Source organism: Phyllosticta capitalensis, assembly GCF_038381095.1.
Source record: "Phyllosticta capitalensis strain CBS 128856 chromosome Unknown BKA78scaffold_5, whole genome shotgun sequence".
NCBI lineage: Eukaryota > Fungi > Ascomycota > Dothideomycetes > Botryosphaeriales > Phyllostictaceae > Phyllosticta > Phyllosticta capitalensis.
The window spans coordinates 2807529-2822785 of NW_027117443.1; the positions used below are offsets into that span (position 1 = coordinate 2807529).

Below are 15257 nucleotides of genomic sequence, written 5' to 3' on the forward strand. Positions count from 1 at the left end.
ACAACCTGCAAAGGGACAAGGCCCCATTTCTACCTCTGCGCTGCCAAAACACGAGGCGCTTCGACAGCCACCACATGTAATCAACCATCTCAGTCCACTTCAGGCCTTGGTGCCCGTTGCCGGCTCCAGCACATGCCACTGGACCGGAGCCAGGGCGCATGTGGGCTGTCGGCCAGAAGCAATCCCTCCCTCGAACAAGCACTTTTTAGGTTGATGCTAGCGGCTGATGGTCTGTCTTCCACCACTCTACCACCCACCGGCCCTCTCCTCTCTCTCCCCTTCACCCTGGTCTGGTGCTCTCCTCGAGTGAGAGTCCTTTTTCCTCATCATTCATTCCGACCACCACATTCCTTGGTCTCTGCTCCAGCTAGACTACCCGCGAGTAGCTCCTCGTGCCTTGGCTCCATCGTCATCGTCACTCCTCTGCGCCGCGCCTGAGCCCCTCCAGTCGGTCTTTTCCCATGGCCGTCCTCGACCCGTTGACCTCGCGCTTCTCCGCGCTGCGCAACTACACGGGCCAGCTGGCTTGGGCTCCATTGGCCAGTCTGTCGCGCTCCGCCGTCTTGAGCCTCCTCTCGCGCATACAAACTGGACGACTCGACATTGTGAACGTGGATGGATCCGAAACAATATGCGGGAGCAGGGACGACAAAGACCCCGGACCCCGCACAGCCCTGCGCGTCCACTCTGACGCCTTTTGGGTTCGCCTGGCTCTCTTTGCAGACATGGGTTTCGCCGAGAGCTTCATGCTCAACGAAGTCTCGTGTCCCAATCTGACTGCCTTTTTCGACCTCTTCATCATGAACCGCGCCGCCTTGTCCAATGGCTCGACGCTGACGTCTAGCTTGGCCGGCACCCTCGCCGGGCTCGCCCGCCGAGCGAACACGCTGCAAAACTCGCGCCTCAACATTGCCGCGCACTACGACATTAGCAACGAAATGTTCGCCGCCTTCCTCTCCCCGGACATGACGTACAGCTGCCCCATTTGGCTGCCGCTGATGGAGCCGGCGTCTGCCCTAGAAACGCTCGAGGACGCGCAGATGCGCAAGCTGGACCGCTTCATCGACAACGCCAAGCTCAAATCCTCGGACCACGTGCTCGAAATTGGGACGGGCTGGGGCTCGCTGGCGATTCGCGCCGTCGCGCGCACCGGCTGCCGCATCACGTCGCTGACGCTGAGCGTCGAGCAAAAGGAGCTGGCCGAAGACCGCATCCGCGAGGCCGGCCTGCAGGACCGCATCCAGGTGCTGCTGTGCGACTACCGCAACTGCCCGCTCCCCGACGACCGCCCCGCCTACGACAAGCTGATCAGCATTGAGATGCTGGAAGCTGTTGGGCCCGAGTTTCTCGTCACGTATTTCAAGCAGGTCGACCGCCTGCTGAAGAAGGAGGGCGGCATTGCCGTCTTTCAGTGCATCACCATGCCCGAGACTGTAAGCTCTCTCTCTCCCCCTTCCCCTCCCCTTTAACAGCTAACACGCCCACCTAGCGCTACGACGCCTACGCCGCCTCGGACGACTTCATCCGGCGCTACATCTTCCCCGGCGGGCACCTCCCGTCCGTCTCCCAACTCGTCGCCTCCATGAACGCGGGCAGCGCCAAACGCCTCATCGTCGACGCCGTCGAGAACATCGGCCCGCACTACGCCAAGACGCTGCGGCTGTGGCGGCAGAGCTTCGTCGACAACTTCGACGCCCGCATCCGCCCCGCTCTGCTCAGGGAGCACGAGGGCATGAGCAAGAGCGAGGTCGAGACGTTCCGCCGCAAGTGGGTCTACTATTTTGCGTATTGCGAGGCGGGGTTTAGGTGTAAGACGTTGGGCGATGTGATTATTACGGTGGGCAGGGAGGGCGCGGTCGAGATGATGGAGGATGTGCCGTTGTGAGTGGTGGGTGGAAGTGGACTGCGTGGGGGCTTGAATGCTTGGCTTGACTTCAACCGCGGAGGCGACGTCACGCCCACTGCCCTGCCCTGCCCTGCCCACCCCTTGCACTGCTGCTGGCTTCTGGCTGCACTGCTGGACTCGAGCTTTTTCTCTCTCGGTCTGTCTGTCTGGCTGGCTGGCTGGCTCTGTTTGGATCTTTCTTCCTCTATCTCCTGTTTTGTTTTGGCTTGTTTGCGATCATAGCGATTGGCGCTGTCTTCTTTACTTGTTTCTTTTTCGTTCTTCCCTCGTCTCTTTTTTTTTTTTTTTTTTTCCTTTCTTCGCTCCTCCCATAATCCTTGAAGAGACAGAAGGCACGTCGGCAGGCGGGGCAGGCAGGGAGTCGAAAGGCCACTGTTGATAGAACATTTGATCCTGCCTCTGGGCAGTAGTGGTTGTAGGACGACGGTTTTTGTGTCGCTTGGGAGACGAGGCCATGTACGCGCCGCGGCGGCAGTGGGTGGCCCATGTCACGACGAGTTGTTGCATGTGCAGGCATGTAGGTAGGTGCTGCTGTATTATGCAGATAATTACAATCCCCATTCTCCCCAAACCTATATATCTTGAACGCCGTGATATGCTCAACAACCCCTATCCCGTCTAAACGCCGCCCAGATGCAATGAATTGATGCTTTTGTTACCCCCCCCCCCCCCCCCCCCCCCCCTCCCCCACTTTGCTAGTCCATGCCCCCTGCTTGCTCTCGTCCGCTTTTGCTGTTGATGCTCCGAGGGTATATATATCATGGATGACACTGCAAACCTCTTTTCTCCCTCTCTACTCCCTTCCTTTTTACGTCTGTTGTTGCGCCGCTGTCGCTCCCTGCCTTTTCCACATCATCCGCGCCGACTGAACGTCCTCATGGCTCTCGCCGCGTCGAAGGCGGCGCATGCGTTGATGGCGGCGTGTTGTTGAGTGGCAGGTTGGCTTTTGCGTTTGTGGGCGGGGTGGTGGTGGGATCCTTTTTGAGCAGGTTTGGGTCAACATTGTTCGGCGCTCCGCATGTCGTGTCCTAATTGGAGGTGACGGAGATGACGGAGTAGAGCTCATTTCTTGCCCTTCTTCTTCTTTTTCTTCTTGCTGCTGCTGCTGCTCTTACCCTTTGTCTTCGTCGCCTCCTCCTCCCCGTCTCCGTCCCCACCATCGGCCATCGCCCCAGAAGTCGTCCTCGACGGACCAGCGCCAGCACCACCACCACCCCGCCCCCACCTCCGCGCATGCTCGCGCTCAAACGCCTCCTTGTCCGCACGAAACAGCGCCATGGTCGCCCTCGCATCCTCCACACTCGAGTGCTCGCCCCCCTGTATATCCAACCCCAGCACCTCCTTCGCAAGCTTGCGCAGCGCCGGCGCGCGCCCCATGCTCCTGGCGCGAAACGCGGGGTGCCGCGCTGTGTCGCGGATGTCTCTGCGGGGATGCGACAGTTGGAGGACGCCCATGTCGTGCTTCAGCGCGTGGCCCACCAGGATGCGGCCGGCGAGGAGGGCGGCGATGGCGCGCTGGACCTCGGCGAAGGGGCGGCCGGAGCGCAGGTTTGTGGGTGTGATGCCGGATACGTGCGTGCGGTAGTCGGTCACGGGAAGCTGTGGGAGCACGAAGCTGTCGTAGAGCTGGTGCCCGTTGAAGTCGACCACCGACACGCGCGCGAGCTGCGAGTCCGAGTCTGGGTCGGGTCCGACGCCCACCATTTCGCAGTCCAGCGCGATGTACTTGCCCGGCTGGCGCGAGGTGGTGAGGCCGGCGTTGGGTTCGTCGTGGTAGTTGGTGTTGGTGGGTGTTTTGGACAGGGAGAGGTTGTACGCAGCTTCGACGTCGGCGAGGGGGATGTTGTGTTCGTGGGCAAAGGCGGAAGCGGAGGCGTTGGTTGGTGTGGTAGAAGTAGGCGTGTCGGTGGTGGTCTCTTTGGAGAGCAGCGAGCCCATCTTGCGGCGCTTCTTGTCGGCAGCGAGCGTGGACGAGGATGCGTTTATTTTCTTGCGTTTGGTGCCGTTGGGAGCGGCGGGCGGCTGCTCATTCGTGCTCTTGCGCTTGAGGCTGTTGTTCTTGGTGGTGGTAGTGCCGCTGTCGGAGCCTTTGATCTTTTGCTGCAGCTTTTTCCAATTGCTGGAGAGATTTGCGAGTGACATGGCCGTGGGATCTAGTGCAGCATGCTGCGAGGGCGACAAGGGTAGTATGAAGCGGTGTCGGCGGAGATGTACTCAAGCGGATATGGTGGTGGATGTCGAGGCAAAGAAAAAAGCGTCGAGGCAGAAACAGAAACGGCAGGCGGAGTTAACGTCACGTGGTCCGGGCAGAGGCTTCACGGTCGCGTCGGGTCGGGCGTTTCCGTCGCAGCGACATCTCCCAAAAAGCGACCCGATTCCATCAAAACCCATCAGAATATTCGTCTCTGCTCGTCCATGGCTCCGCGCGACGCGTCGCATGAGCCCAACGGCACGCCCGAGGCTGTAGAGCGCGGTTATGCCTCGCTGCCTCAGTTGCGGTAAGTCGCCATGATATGATGTGCCCGAGCGTCTGCCCGCGCGACGCGCTGACTGTTGACCAGTGTTGGTGTAAAGGCTTTTGTCGACAAGGTATATTCTCCTGATTCTTATGCTTTCTTTTTCCCATTTTCTTTCCTATAAAGTCACAGTCTTTGTTTTCACTGCCTGACCAACCTCCCACCTCTAGGATGGCGAGAAGCGCAAGGCCGAAATCTTGTCCATCACCCAGCGCAAGGGCGAGCCGCGCTTCTACGTCCACTACGAGGAGTTCAACAAGCGTCTCGATGAGTGGATTCCCGCGGACCGCATCGACCTGACCAAGGAGGTCGAATGGCCCGCCCCCGAAAAGCCAGACAAGAAGAAATCCTCTGCAAGCAAGAACCAAACATCCAAAGCCGACGCGCAAAAGTCCAAGAACATCAAGCGCCAACGTTCCAAGTTGGACCGCGAGATTTCGGCAACCCCTGAACTGAGTGCTGCAAATGCCAATGTCCCCGGAAAGAGACCGCAGCCGTCTGCTGCTGGCGGCAAGGAGAACAAAGATGCTTCCGTCACCGTCACTACCGAGCTTGCCGATGGCGAAACGCCCAAGGCTGAAGATGAGGAAATGGATCTCGTTGACGTGCAAGATGCCGCCGCTGCCGCCAAAGCCGTCCCGAACGAGGCATTTTCTCGCGAAGACGAAATTGAAAAGCTCCGCACTTCGGGATCCATGACCCAAAATCAGACGGAAATCGCTCGTGTGCGCAACCTCGAACGCATCCAAATGGGCCAGCATGAGATTGAGCCGTGGTACTTTTCGCCGTATCCTGTTGAACTCACAGACTGCGACATGGTCTACATTTGCGAGTTTTGCCTGGGCTACTTTGGCGAGAGGAAGCAGTTTGAGCGCCACCGGACTAAGTGCGACTTGTACCATCCTCCAGGAAACGAAATCTACCGCGACGACTATGTCAGCTTCTTCGAGATTGACGGCCGGCGACAGAGGACGTGGTGCCGCAACCTGTGTCTGTTGTCCAAGCTTTTTCTCGACCACAAGACGCTGTACTACGACGTCGATCCGTTTCTCTTCTACTGCATGTGCACTCGGGACGAGCACGGCTGTCACTTGGTAGGCTATTTTTCGAAAGAAAAGGAAAGTGCAGAAGGGTACAACGTTGCCTGTATCTTGACACTGCCTCAGTATCAGAGGAAGGGGTTCGGCAAGTTGCTGATTGCCTTTTCATATGAGCTGTCCAAACGCGAAGGCAAACTGGGCAGTCCGGAGAAGCCACTCAGTGACCTGGGTCTTCTTGGCTACCGTGCCTACTGGCAGGAGACCATCATAGACCTACTCATGGACGGACGGGCCGATGCAAACATTGAAGAGCTGGGAGCGCTCACCTCAATGACGACCAATGACGTGCTGCACACCCTGCAGAATCTCAACATGCTCCGCTACTCCGTAAGTCCCTCGTCTGAACTCCTCGTGCTTTGACTGACACGCGCAGAAAAACCAACATGTCATTGTCCTCACCGACTCGGTGGTGGAGCAGCAGAATCGGCAAAAGGAAAAGGAAAAGATCAAAGGCAAGAGGTCGATTGATCCCGAGAAGCTGCAGTGGAAGCCGCCCGTCTTTACTGCATCCTCTAGGACGTGGAACTGGTAGGGAGGAAAGTGAAGAAGAGCTGCTCTTTGATTTGTTCATGATACCCCTGCGTTTACCTGCATGTAGACCAATTCCACATCTTTCATTCTACTCGGCTCCAGACTCGATGTTTGCCGACTGATGTCAGACGTGTGCTCTGTACAAGGCCCCCGGCAAGTCGACGACATTCCTTGGCACACGCGGACTGCTTCCGCCCCAGCTTCCCCGCATTGATAGACAGCAGGGATCTAGCTGTTTTGGTCATGGCCAATCACAAGCGAGGTGTTGGGCGAACCTCGATCAAGTATGCCGTCAGACTACCGAGACGGGCCTCATTCCGCAGCCAATTCATCTCAAGACGTTGTTTTAAGGTTCTTAGTTCTACCATTGCTGTCTCGTTGTGTGCCTCATTCACTGCTCTTCTAGTGCCTCTGGGCGGTCAATCGCATCCATCCGTTCTGTCTCGCCTTTGAGGAGCTTTCAAAATGATTGCCGATGTCATCGCTCTTGTAGAGAATCAAGTCTTCAACCATCTGATACGCACGGCTCTCTACACTCCCATCTTATTACTGCTCAGCTATGTCCTCTTGAATGAGCTGTCCAGACTCCGCGCCCGCATACCAGGCTTCTCAGGACCTCCCGGCCTCCCCATTGTCGGCAACATCCACCAGATCCGCGTCAACGCCGCGGAAACATACCGCCTATGGAGCAAACGGTACGGTCCTGTCTATCAAATCCAACTTGGCAACGTTCCCGTCCTCGTGGTCAACTCGGCCGCCGCAGCAAGAGATCTCTTTGGAAAGCACAGCCAGGTTCTCAGCTCTCGTCCAGTGTTCTACACGTTCCACAAGGTCCTGAGCAACACTGCGGGAACCACAATCGGGACCTCGCCCTTTTCTGACAGTCTCAAGCGCCGCCGCAAAGGCGCTGCCAGTGCGCTCAACAAGCCCAGCGTGGCCACGTACGTCGACCACTTGGACATTGAGACGCGGGACTTTGTGAAAGAAGGCCTCGAGTATGGAAAAGGAGGCAAGGAGGGCGTCGACCCCATGCCCATGATCCAACGGCTGTCCCTCAGTCTCTCCCTGACGCTCAACTGGGGGACGCGCATGGGCAGCCGCGACGACCCGCTCTTTGCAGAAATCACCGAGGTCGAAGAAGACATCAGCCGCTTCCGCAGCACCACGGGCAACCTGCAAGACTACATTCCCCTGCTCCGCCTGAACCCCTTTGGCGGCGGCAGCAAGCACGCCGCCCACGTCCGCGACCGCCGCGACGTTTACCTCAAGCGTCTGAACCAAGACCTGGACCGCCGCATGAAGAACGGCACCCACAAGCCATGCATCCAAGCCAACGTGATCCTCGACAAAGAAGCCAGCCTCAACACCGAAGAGCTGACCAGCATCAGCCTGACGATGCTGAGCGGCGGCCTCGACACCATCACGACGCTCGTCCAGTGGAGCGTGGCGCTGCTGGCTCAGCGACCCGACGTCCAGCACGCGGCCATCGCGGCCATCCGCGAGCACTACCCCGAAGACCAGCCTCTCTGCGACGCCGAGGACGACCAGAAGGTGCCGTACGTCGTCGCGCTCGTGCGCGAGTGCCTGCGCTACTTCTGCGTCCTCCGCCTCGCCCTGCCGCGCGCCACTGTCAAGGACCTCACGTACGAGGGCAAGCTGATTCCCGCGGGGACGACCATTTTCCTCAATGCGTGGGCTTGCAATATGGGTACGTCAACAAGTCCCCCCTCCCTCTCTCCACTCAACCACCCTCAGCGTCCCTGCTAACCGGCAAACAGACCCATCCATCTGGCACGACCCGCACACCTTCCGCCCCACGCGCTGGCTCGACCACCCCGACGCCCCGCTCTTCACCTACGGCCTGGGCTACCGCATGTGCGCGGGCTCGCTGCTGGCCAACCGCGAGCTGTACCTCGTGTTTTTGCGCATGCTTAATAGCTTCGAGTTGGTTGGCGCGTCGGACGTCGACACGCATCCCGTCACCGGCAGCGCCGACCCGACTAGCTTGGTTACGATGAGTAGGCACTACGAGGTTGTTTTTAGGCCGAGGAATGAGGCCGCGTTGAGGAGCGCGATTGAGGAGAGTGTGAGGGTGAAGGGGACGGGTGATTAGGGGTGGGTAGGGGAGGGGCGGTAAGTTGGTTGAGGGGGGTTGGATGTGCTGATGTTCGCGTAGGATGTTTGACTCTCGGTTCTGGGAAATTTTTGTCTTTTGGGAAATGGCGAAGCGACTCACTTGGAGCCTTGATTCCTTCAGTCAGATGTTCTCAATGCGCTCTTCAGTTACGCCCAAGTTTCCCTGTGATGTTTTGTCCGTCTGACATACGGCAACATATCAGATTCTCAATCCAACCCCTAAGCCTCCCCCTCCTCACCCCCAACCCCTCCCCCTCACACGCCTCACAAATCCCCATCAAAACCCGGCTCGCCCAGCCTCTCACGCCAGTGCTCGCCCTTCCAAAACAGCAGCAGCACCGGCAAGAAAAAGGCGACGTTGACAAGCGCCAGAAGGATCCAGGCCAGCTGGAAGCCCAGGGCCGCGCCCATCTGCAGGTCGTAGAAGGCGACGCAGAAGCCGAACGTGTCGCGCAGGAAGTTGAGGATGGTGGCTGTGTGCGGGGTTTGCGGTTTGTAGCACTAGTCATGATGTTGGCTTTTGGTTGTGTTCAGGGGTCACGCAGGAGATGGTGTTTAGGAGACTCAACTCACCTCCGCCGTATACGTAAACACGACCGTCGTGACAACCTGAAAACCCACGCTCGCCAGGGCGATGCCCACCGCCGGCCCAACCCAATGCGTGCGCCGCTGCACACAGACGCCCTCCACCACCAACCCAACCGGCGTCAACACCGCGCCAGGCAGCATCGCCACCAACCTATCCTCAGCCCTCCTCCTTCCACCCCTCCTCAGCGCCCTCACCTCACTAACCCAGTCGCAGAAACGCCCCGCAAACAGCTCACCGGCGAGATTGCCGAGCGTAAGGGACAGCCCGACGAGCAAGCCGATTTGATGGGGTTGGAAGCCGTAGAGCGAGGAGAAGAGGGCGGGCCCGCTCAGCACGAAGATGATGCTGCCGTACCCGAGCGACACGGCGAGGTAGAGCCCTGGTAGTAAGACTGATGGGTACCGCAGCATCTGCCAGGCGCGCGCAAAGTCGACAGCGCGCAGCCGCTTCTGCCGCGCGCGTGGCAGCCGCCGCATGAGGAGCAAGTCGCCCCAGGAGCGTCCGCGCGACGCTGCCGCGTGGTGCCGCGAGAACAGCGTCTCCGGGACACTGAGCGCAAAGGGCAGCAGCAGCGCGGCGAAGGCCACAGCCGGCGCGTAGAACGTCCAGCGCCAGCCAGCCGCGCGCGCGACGAAGCCGCCCAGCAGCGGCGCGGCATGCGCACCACCAATGCTCGCAACGGCGTACAGGCCCATGTAGAGGCCGCGCTCGTGGGCGAAGAAGAGGTCGCAGACGGTGGGCGGGCCCAGGGCCTGCGGGACGCCGGTGAAGACGCCGGCGAGGGCGCGCAGGGCGAGGAGTTCTGCGAAGCCGTGGGCGGCGCCCGAGGCGGCTGATGTGGCGGCTGAGCCGAGTAGGCAGAGCAGCCAGATGGGACGGCGGCCGATCACGTTGGAGAGGGGGTTCCAGAGGAAGGGGGACAGGCCTGTTGTTGCCACCACGATGCTCGTCGTATGGCCCGTGTCGGAGAGGCTCCGGTGTAGGTAGCGCGACAGCGGGACGAAGGCGGGAGACTGGATGGTTCGTCAGTCAGCAAGCCTCTCGCCATGCAGCGTGCTAGAAGCGGCAATATCGCGTCTTTACTATGTCGGCTTGGACAGGGGGCATGGACGGCTCGACGTACCACCATGGACGCAGACAGATACGTCGTGAACGACAGGGCGCATATCTGCACCAGGACGACCCACTTGAGCCACCTGGGCCAGTTGAGCGGGTCTTTGGGATCCGCCGACGGCTGCGGTGAGAGAGGGATGCCGTGTTGGTCCAGCTTGAGCGCCGCTTCATCCAACGCGGGCGGGACCAGCACCGATGCCGTGTAGTGCGTCGACGCCTTTTCGGCCTCGGAAGAGCGGCGTGGAGACTGGATGGAAGTCATGTTGGACTGGTTTCTTCTGGGGTCGCTTTTGCTGGCGTCGAGTTGAGATCGGACGGCCTGAGAACGAGCTCAGCTTTATACTCGTCAAGCTCTCAGGAGACTTGCCCAGTGTCAGTCATCTTCACCAACCTCCGCGGAGTCTAGCATCATACCACAAGAGCATCATTCGACGCCGGCTTTCTCGGGCTCTAGATCCTCATGATGGCACGATGCTCACAACTCAATCTCTCGCTCTCATCCAACGACGCCAATCTCGACCAGACGACTCCGAACCCTAAGACAAGATCGACAACTTCCGTAACCCCATCCAGTCTCCCACAAGACCGCCTCAACAGACCACAACGTGGCCGTCAGCGGATGGAGCCCAGCGGGACCAGAGGATCGGCTTAACAGACCCTCTATGACGGCCCTGCAGCATCGAAAACTTGGCTCTTTGCCTTTCTTCGTGCCATGCACTCGACGTTTCGCGGAGGTGACGAAATGCCAAGCGGCGCCACCGTGTTGCAGTGCTACGGCGCTGTTATCTCTGAGGTCGTCACGATAACGTCGGCGGCCTGGAAGCTGCGAGATGCGTGGATGTGCCGTTTACTCTTCCGAGCTCTTACTGGTGCCATTTTGCGCGTCGTGTTTGGACGAGATGGGTCCTGGTCTCGCACTAGACCAGCAGTCCGCACCAAAGCGTCTGCAAGCAGATCATTTTCGACGCTCCAGGCGGTGGGTAGGGTTGCGCAATCGAACCTGATTTCAAGTCCATCCGGGTATCTGGGCCAGGAGCCCGTTCCATCTGGACGCAGCCGGGGTGCTGCATCAGGAGACGTGCAGCATCTGGCAATGTGCTGTGTATCCAGTGTAAGCGCAAGAATTATGTGAAGTCTGCACTTTGGACCGTCACAGACTCTGATTAATGTTCTTGGGGAGACTCGTCCAGCTCTTGCTCCTTGTCCAGAGCCGATAGGGCCCGTGGCTAATGCAAGCCTTGGTATACGAGAGGACAGCATAGGGGCGCTTCTAATCCAGAAGCTTCGCGAACCCGCCCGCCGGCCTTCCTCAGGGCAAGACGAGCGCGGTCCACAAGGGGCGATTAGCACAGCATCCAGAAGCGCCACGGCGGCCACCATGCCGCAACAAGGCAAGATAAAAATGGAATTACAGCTTCAGACGTTCGACAATGGTAGCAGGCAATTGAAGCACCGATGCCATCGGACGATCGACCCGCCGTGTGTGCCATGGGGTGGCAGAGGCTGTCGAGGCAGAGTCGTGGAGAGACGTCTTTTTGGGCTGAAACATGGGTGTTGATGGGGTGATGATGTCTCTGAATGATGCAGCGCCATGGGCCGGCCCAGCTTGCACCCTTGTCGACGTGCCAGCCGCATGGCGGGACTGGGATGGGCGTCTGGAGACAAGAGACGCTTGCGGAGAGAGGTGACTGTTTGCTCAAGCTCTTTTGACACGATGATGCGAAATGAGACTTGGATGAGCATCAGCAAAGACCACCACACTCCGTGCTCATGCTTTCAATAGTCCCCGGTTTGGCCTCAATCGCGAGAGCCAGCAACATAGAGGATCAACCGGATGGAAGCTCTAGCGCACGGCACGGGTGTGGCGCATTCCGCGCGAGCCGACAGACGGGGAAGCGTTCTGGGGTTTCCGACTCAGTGGAAGAACTGATGCAAAAAACATCGCAACAAGCCGACGAGTTGAGCACCTGTCGTCCTAATTGCAGATGGGGAGGAGAAAATTTCGAAGATGCGACTCCGCAGCCGCAGGAACAGCTTCGACTGAAAGTTCGTGACTATTGGAAATGTGAACGCCAGAAAGACTATTTTTGAGTCTGCGCTTCGCTGTTAGATTGCTCTTGATAATCGCCACGTGGAGTTGGTGGCAAGAGTTGAAGTCGAGGTGGGTTTGATGCAGATCTTAGGAATCCCTAAAAGGCCTCTGGTGGAATTTGCAAAGAGTAGTGGTACTTGGGACTGGAGAAGACTTACGAGATCTCGCATAGGCAACAAAAACGAGGAGCGATAACAGATCGACAAGGATCTGTTTGTGCAAAAATAACCTTGAAGGATAAACACGCGGGGCGCATCTTCCCCGAGTTTCGTTTTGATCAAAACATCAACACGGCAGTCGAGCCGCCGCATCCCCTGTCCCGAAAACATGGATCATCAAGCAACGAGCCAATGCGCTCAACGAGATGTTGTTTTCCGTCGCAATTCTCGAAATGACAAGAAAATCTCTGGCGACATGTTAGCGCGATTGTTTCCAATGTCATCAGTTGCATGGATGTCGCGGAATTTCCACCAGGCATTTCCGCGCTCAATCTATTCGACAAACTCAATCTGGCGAGTCTAACTGCTCGCGCCAGGCAACACCAAGCAGATCTGTGGAGGAGCTGCCGTCGTCGTTAACAGAACGAGCCGCGAGCGGGTCTCTGCATCATCATCCCCGCGCGGTAAAGGTTGGGGCAGAGGTTTGTTTGGGACAGACAATGTTCTTCTGGCGAAGAGGCTCTGGCTTTGGACGGACAACCTTGCCGCCGCCACGCGTGCGCTCTCGCTTTAAAGTGACGGGCGACTGGCAACCAACCGCGTCGCTGTGGTTGCCCGGTACCGTACCGTACACCTCTTTGCGGGAGCGGGCCAGCTTGCGGCTACCTGACCAACTACCTACTGGGTTGAAGATCCTGTGTGTGTGGGGTGTGTCGCAGCAGCGCCGCATCTGGGCTGTCCATTCGCTTGAGTTACTAAAGTGTCAGATCTCCGCCTGGAATTCCAGGCTCCTTCGTTTTTCTTCGAGTTCAAAATGAATGACCCTTTGAACAATTCGACGGCGCCCTCGCCGACAAGCAATGTTGGAGCAACGGACGATCGCGGCCTCTTTGTCTCCGTTGCCGCATCGCTGCTGCTTGGAAGTTTGGTATTCTTTACCGCTCTCCGCCTCTCCATCAGGTATCCTTTTGCGCTGCTGTTCGGGTCTGATGATGCGGCAAACGTGCTTTCAATGGTTAGCTCAGACATGAAATGAGGAGAGTCCAGGCTTACCGCGTAGTAGATATGTGCGGTTGCGCAGACATCATTGATTCTGCTTGCGGTGAGAAAGGGGTTAGGTCAGCATGTGGATGACCTGGATGGAGACCAGAAAGACAACGTGCAGCAGGTTGGTGGAGCCCTGAGAAAACTACTTGCTCAGATGCTAAGATCATGCAGCTGGTCTACTCCGCCAACATTCTCTTCGTCGCCTCCCTCACACTTAGCAAGGTCGCGACATCCCAACTTTTGGAGCGTTTGACGCCGAGACGGCCGCGAATCCTGACATCATATGCGACTTCTGCCTTTACACTTCTTTGGGGAAGTGCTTTTGTTCTTACCGTCTCCATCACGTGCAAGCCATCTCGGCCCTGGGAGCTTGACAATGACCGTTGCTCGAATTGGGTAAGATCGCTTTCGAAATTCAAGGGGAGTCGTAATTGACATGACATAGTCCCAGATCTGGGACGCCTTTGGAGCGCTGGGGCTGTTCATCGAAGTCGTCCTGGTGGCTTCACCGGCCGCCCTGCTCGCTGGGATCAAGATGCCATTGTCTTCAAAACTCACAGTCTTCACCGGCTTCAGTTTCCGGTTGCTGTACGTGACTCGGCCCGCACCCTCTGCCCTGAGGCTTACCGTTGCAGTTTGATACCAATCGAAGCCCTTCGCCTGTTGTTCCTCCACCGAAGCATAAATTCGACGGATTTGACCTACGACCTGGTTCCGCTCGTCATTTTGAGCTTGTTTGAACAGCACTATTCCTTATTGGCAGGAACGATTCCTTGCCTGTGTCCGACCTTGGACGACACCAACGCCGCCATTGTGAACATTCGAGCCTCGCAAATGATTGACGGGAACTGGATGAGTCGGAGTGGTATGGCCAGTGGAGTGCTCCCCGAAAGTACGTGGCCTGGAGACCGCGTCGATGTCAAGCGCGAGCCATCTCTCTGCAGGTTCAACTCGGCGTCCCTTGCAGAGGCGCTCCCGTTCGAAAAAGAAATTGGCGGACCCTACGGTGGACGTGGCTTCTCGAGCGGACGTGCGCCAACGGTGCGAAGCGTAGATCTCCTGGACGCAGCTTCGACGCACCAAAATGGAATGGTTTCGAGGTCCGATAGCAAAGAGCAACTGGCGAGCATGGCACCTTCCAGGACAGGGAGCCGTGAACGATTAGGCGAAATGTACACGAGGCGGGGCTCCATGGGCCAAAATAATGGACTGGTCTCACGATCAGGAAGCAAAGAGCAGCTGGCGAGCATGGCCCCATCCAGGACGGGAAGCCGGGAGCGGTTGGGGGAAATGTGCATGAGGAGAGGCTCGATCGCAACAGTCACGGCCAACGCTGAAGGACCCATGTCACCAACCGCCGAAAGCGAAGGTGGAGGTGGTGGTAAACGACGCGGGTCCACACGAGGAAGTGAGCGGAATCAGTCGGATGCGAGCGATGGAAGCGACAAGATGATAATCAGGAAAAAGACGGACTGGAACATTCGATACAGTGCCGCAGATTTGGACATGGAAGACGAGTCAACTTCGCCAGTGGATCGCAGGTAGCTGTGGTCAGTCGGCTGTTTGAAATGGGTAATTGGTGTTTAGGAGAGGATTCTTTGTACGTATGAAGCGACGATTGATGAGAGATAATGCCCGAACAATCAACTTCTGAGGAGGCAGGAACAAGTGCTGTGGTGGTTGAGGAGGTGTCGTTCAAGGAAGAGAGGAAGACGGATGGGCTAGTGATGGGCCTCGGGACCCGATTGGTCGGCAGTTTAGCGCCCTCCATGCCGCGCTGCAACAACACGTCGACCTTTGTCCTCGTCTCCCCAACCTCTCGTCCATCTCTGTCGCACTTGAGGATACCTTCCAACCACCAAACCTCGCCTTGGACCGAAAGGTTGAGAGCACAGGACCGCCTGGCTGGCTTTGTGGTCATGTCAGATGCTTCTGTCAACCTGCCACTGCCGCCGTCTTCGAAAACACTGGCTTCTTCTCATCCGGTCAGCCAAAAGAAACCATGCCGTGCATCGCCACAAGCTCAGTCGGCAGCAAAGAAATGAGCGTCCCCAGTTTTCTACCGTGTT

General features: G+C 58.0%; 6 protein-coding genes across 6 annotated transcripts; 4 read left to right on the forward strand and 2 right to left on the reverse strand.

Moving 5' to 3' along the window:
• Nucleotides 1–461: 461 nt before the first annotated feature.
• BKA78DRAFT_250451 (Mycolic acid cyclopropane synthetase-domain-containing protein) lies at nt 462–1885 on the forward strand (the record flags this gene model as incomplete). The annotated part of the gene is made up of 2 exons (XM_066884574.1): nt 462–1433; nt 1490–1885. The coding sequence occupies 2 exons, from the start codon at nt 462–464 to the stop codon at nt 1883–1885; spliced, it is 1368 nt and encodes a 455-aa protein (XP_066744901.1).
• Nucleotides 1886–2588: 703 nt separating this feature from the next.
• BKA78DRAFT_315584 (ribonuclease H-like domain-containing protein) lies at nt 2589–4221 on the reverse strand. The gene has a single exon (XM_066888558.1). The coding sequence runs from the start codon at nt 4046–4048 to the stop codon at nt 2969–2971; it is 1080 nt and encodes a 359-aa protein (XP_066744902.1). The 5' UTR covers nt 4049–4221; the 3' UTR covers nt 2589–2968.
• Nucleotides 4222–4321: 100 nt separating this feature from the next.
• On the forward strand, nt 4322–6054 carry BKA78DRAFT_296060 (histone acetyltransferase-like protein esa1; the record flags this gene model as incomplete). The annotated part of the gene is made up of 4 exons (XM_066886560.1): nt 4322–4404; nt 4468–4495; nt 4593–5849; nt 5896–6054. 4 exons carry the CDS (start codon nt 4322–4324, stop codon nt 6052–6054), a joined length of 1527 nt encoding a protein of 508 aa, XP_066744903.1.
• Nucleotides 6055–6518: 464 nt separating this feature from the next.
• On the forward strand, nt 6519–8166 carry BKA78DRAFT_251399 (cytochrome P450; the record flags this gene model as incomplete). The annotated part of the gene is made up of 2 exons (XM_066884652.1): nt 6519–7761; nt 7832–8166. The coding sequence occupies 2 exons, from the start codon at nt 6519–6521 to the stop codon at nt 8164–8166; spliced, it is 1578 nt and encodes a 525-aa protein (XP_066744904.1).
• Nucleotides 8167–8450: 284 nt separating this feature from the next.
• BKA78DRAFT_283237 (major facilitator superfamily domain-containing protein) lies at nt 8451–10153 on the reverse strand (the record flags this gene model as incomplete). The annotated part of the gene is made up of 3 exons (XM_066885666.1): nt 8451–8690; nt 8763–9791; nt 9902–10153. The coding sequence occupies 3 exons, from the start codon at nt 10151–10153 to the stop codon at nt 8454–8456; spliced, it is 1518 nt and encodes a 505-aa protein (XP_066744905.1).
• A 2802-nt stretch (nt 10154–12955) lies between these two features.
• On the forward strand, nt 12956–14876 carry BKA78DRAFT_380174 (uncharacterized protein; the record flags this gene model as incomplete). The annotated part of the gene is made up of 5 exons (XM_066892965.1): nt 12956–13156; nt 13205–13309; nt 13360–13584; nt 13634–13776; nt 13824–14876. The coding sequence occupies 5 exons, from the start codon at nt 12956–12958 to the stop codon at nt 14731–14733; spliced, it is 1584 nt and encodes a 527-aa protein (XP_066744906.1). The 3' UTR covers nt 14734–14876.
• Nucleotides 14877–15257: the final 381 nt, after the last annotated feature.

Excerpts from the sequence above, each read along its gene's own strand:
- BKA78DRAFT_315584 (XM_066888558.1), bottom strand. The coding sequence starts at position 4,048 with ATGTCACTCGCAAATCTCTCCAGCAATTGGAAAAAGCTGCAGCAAAAG.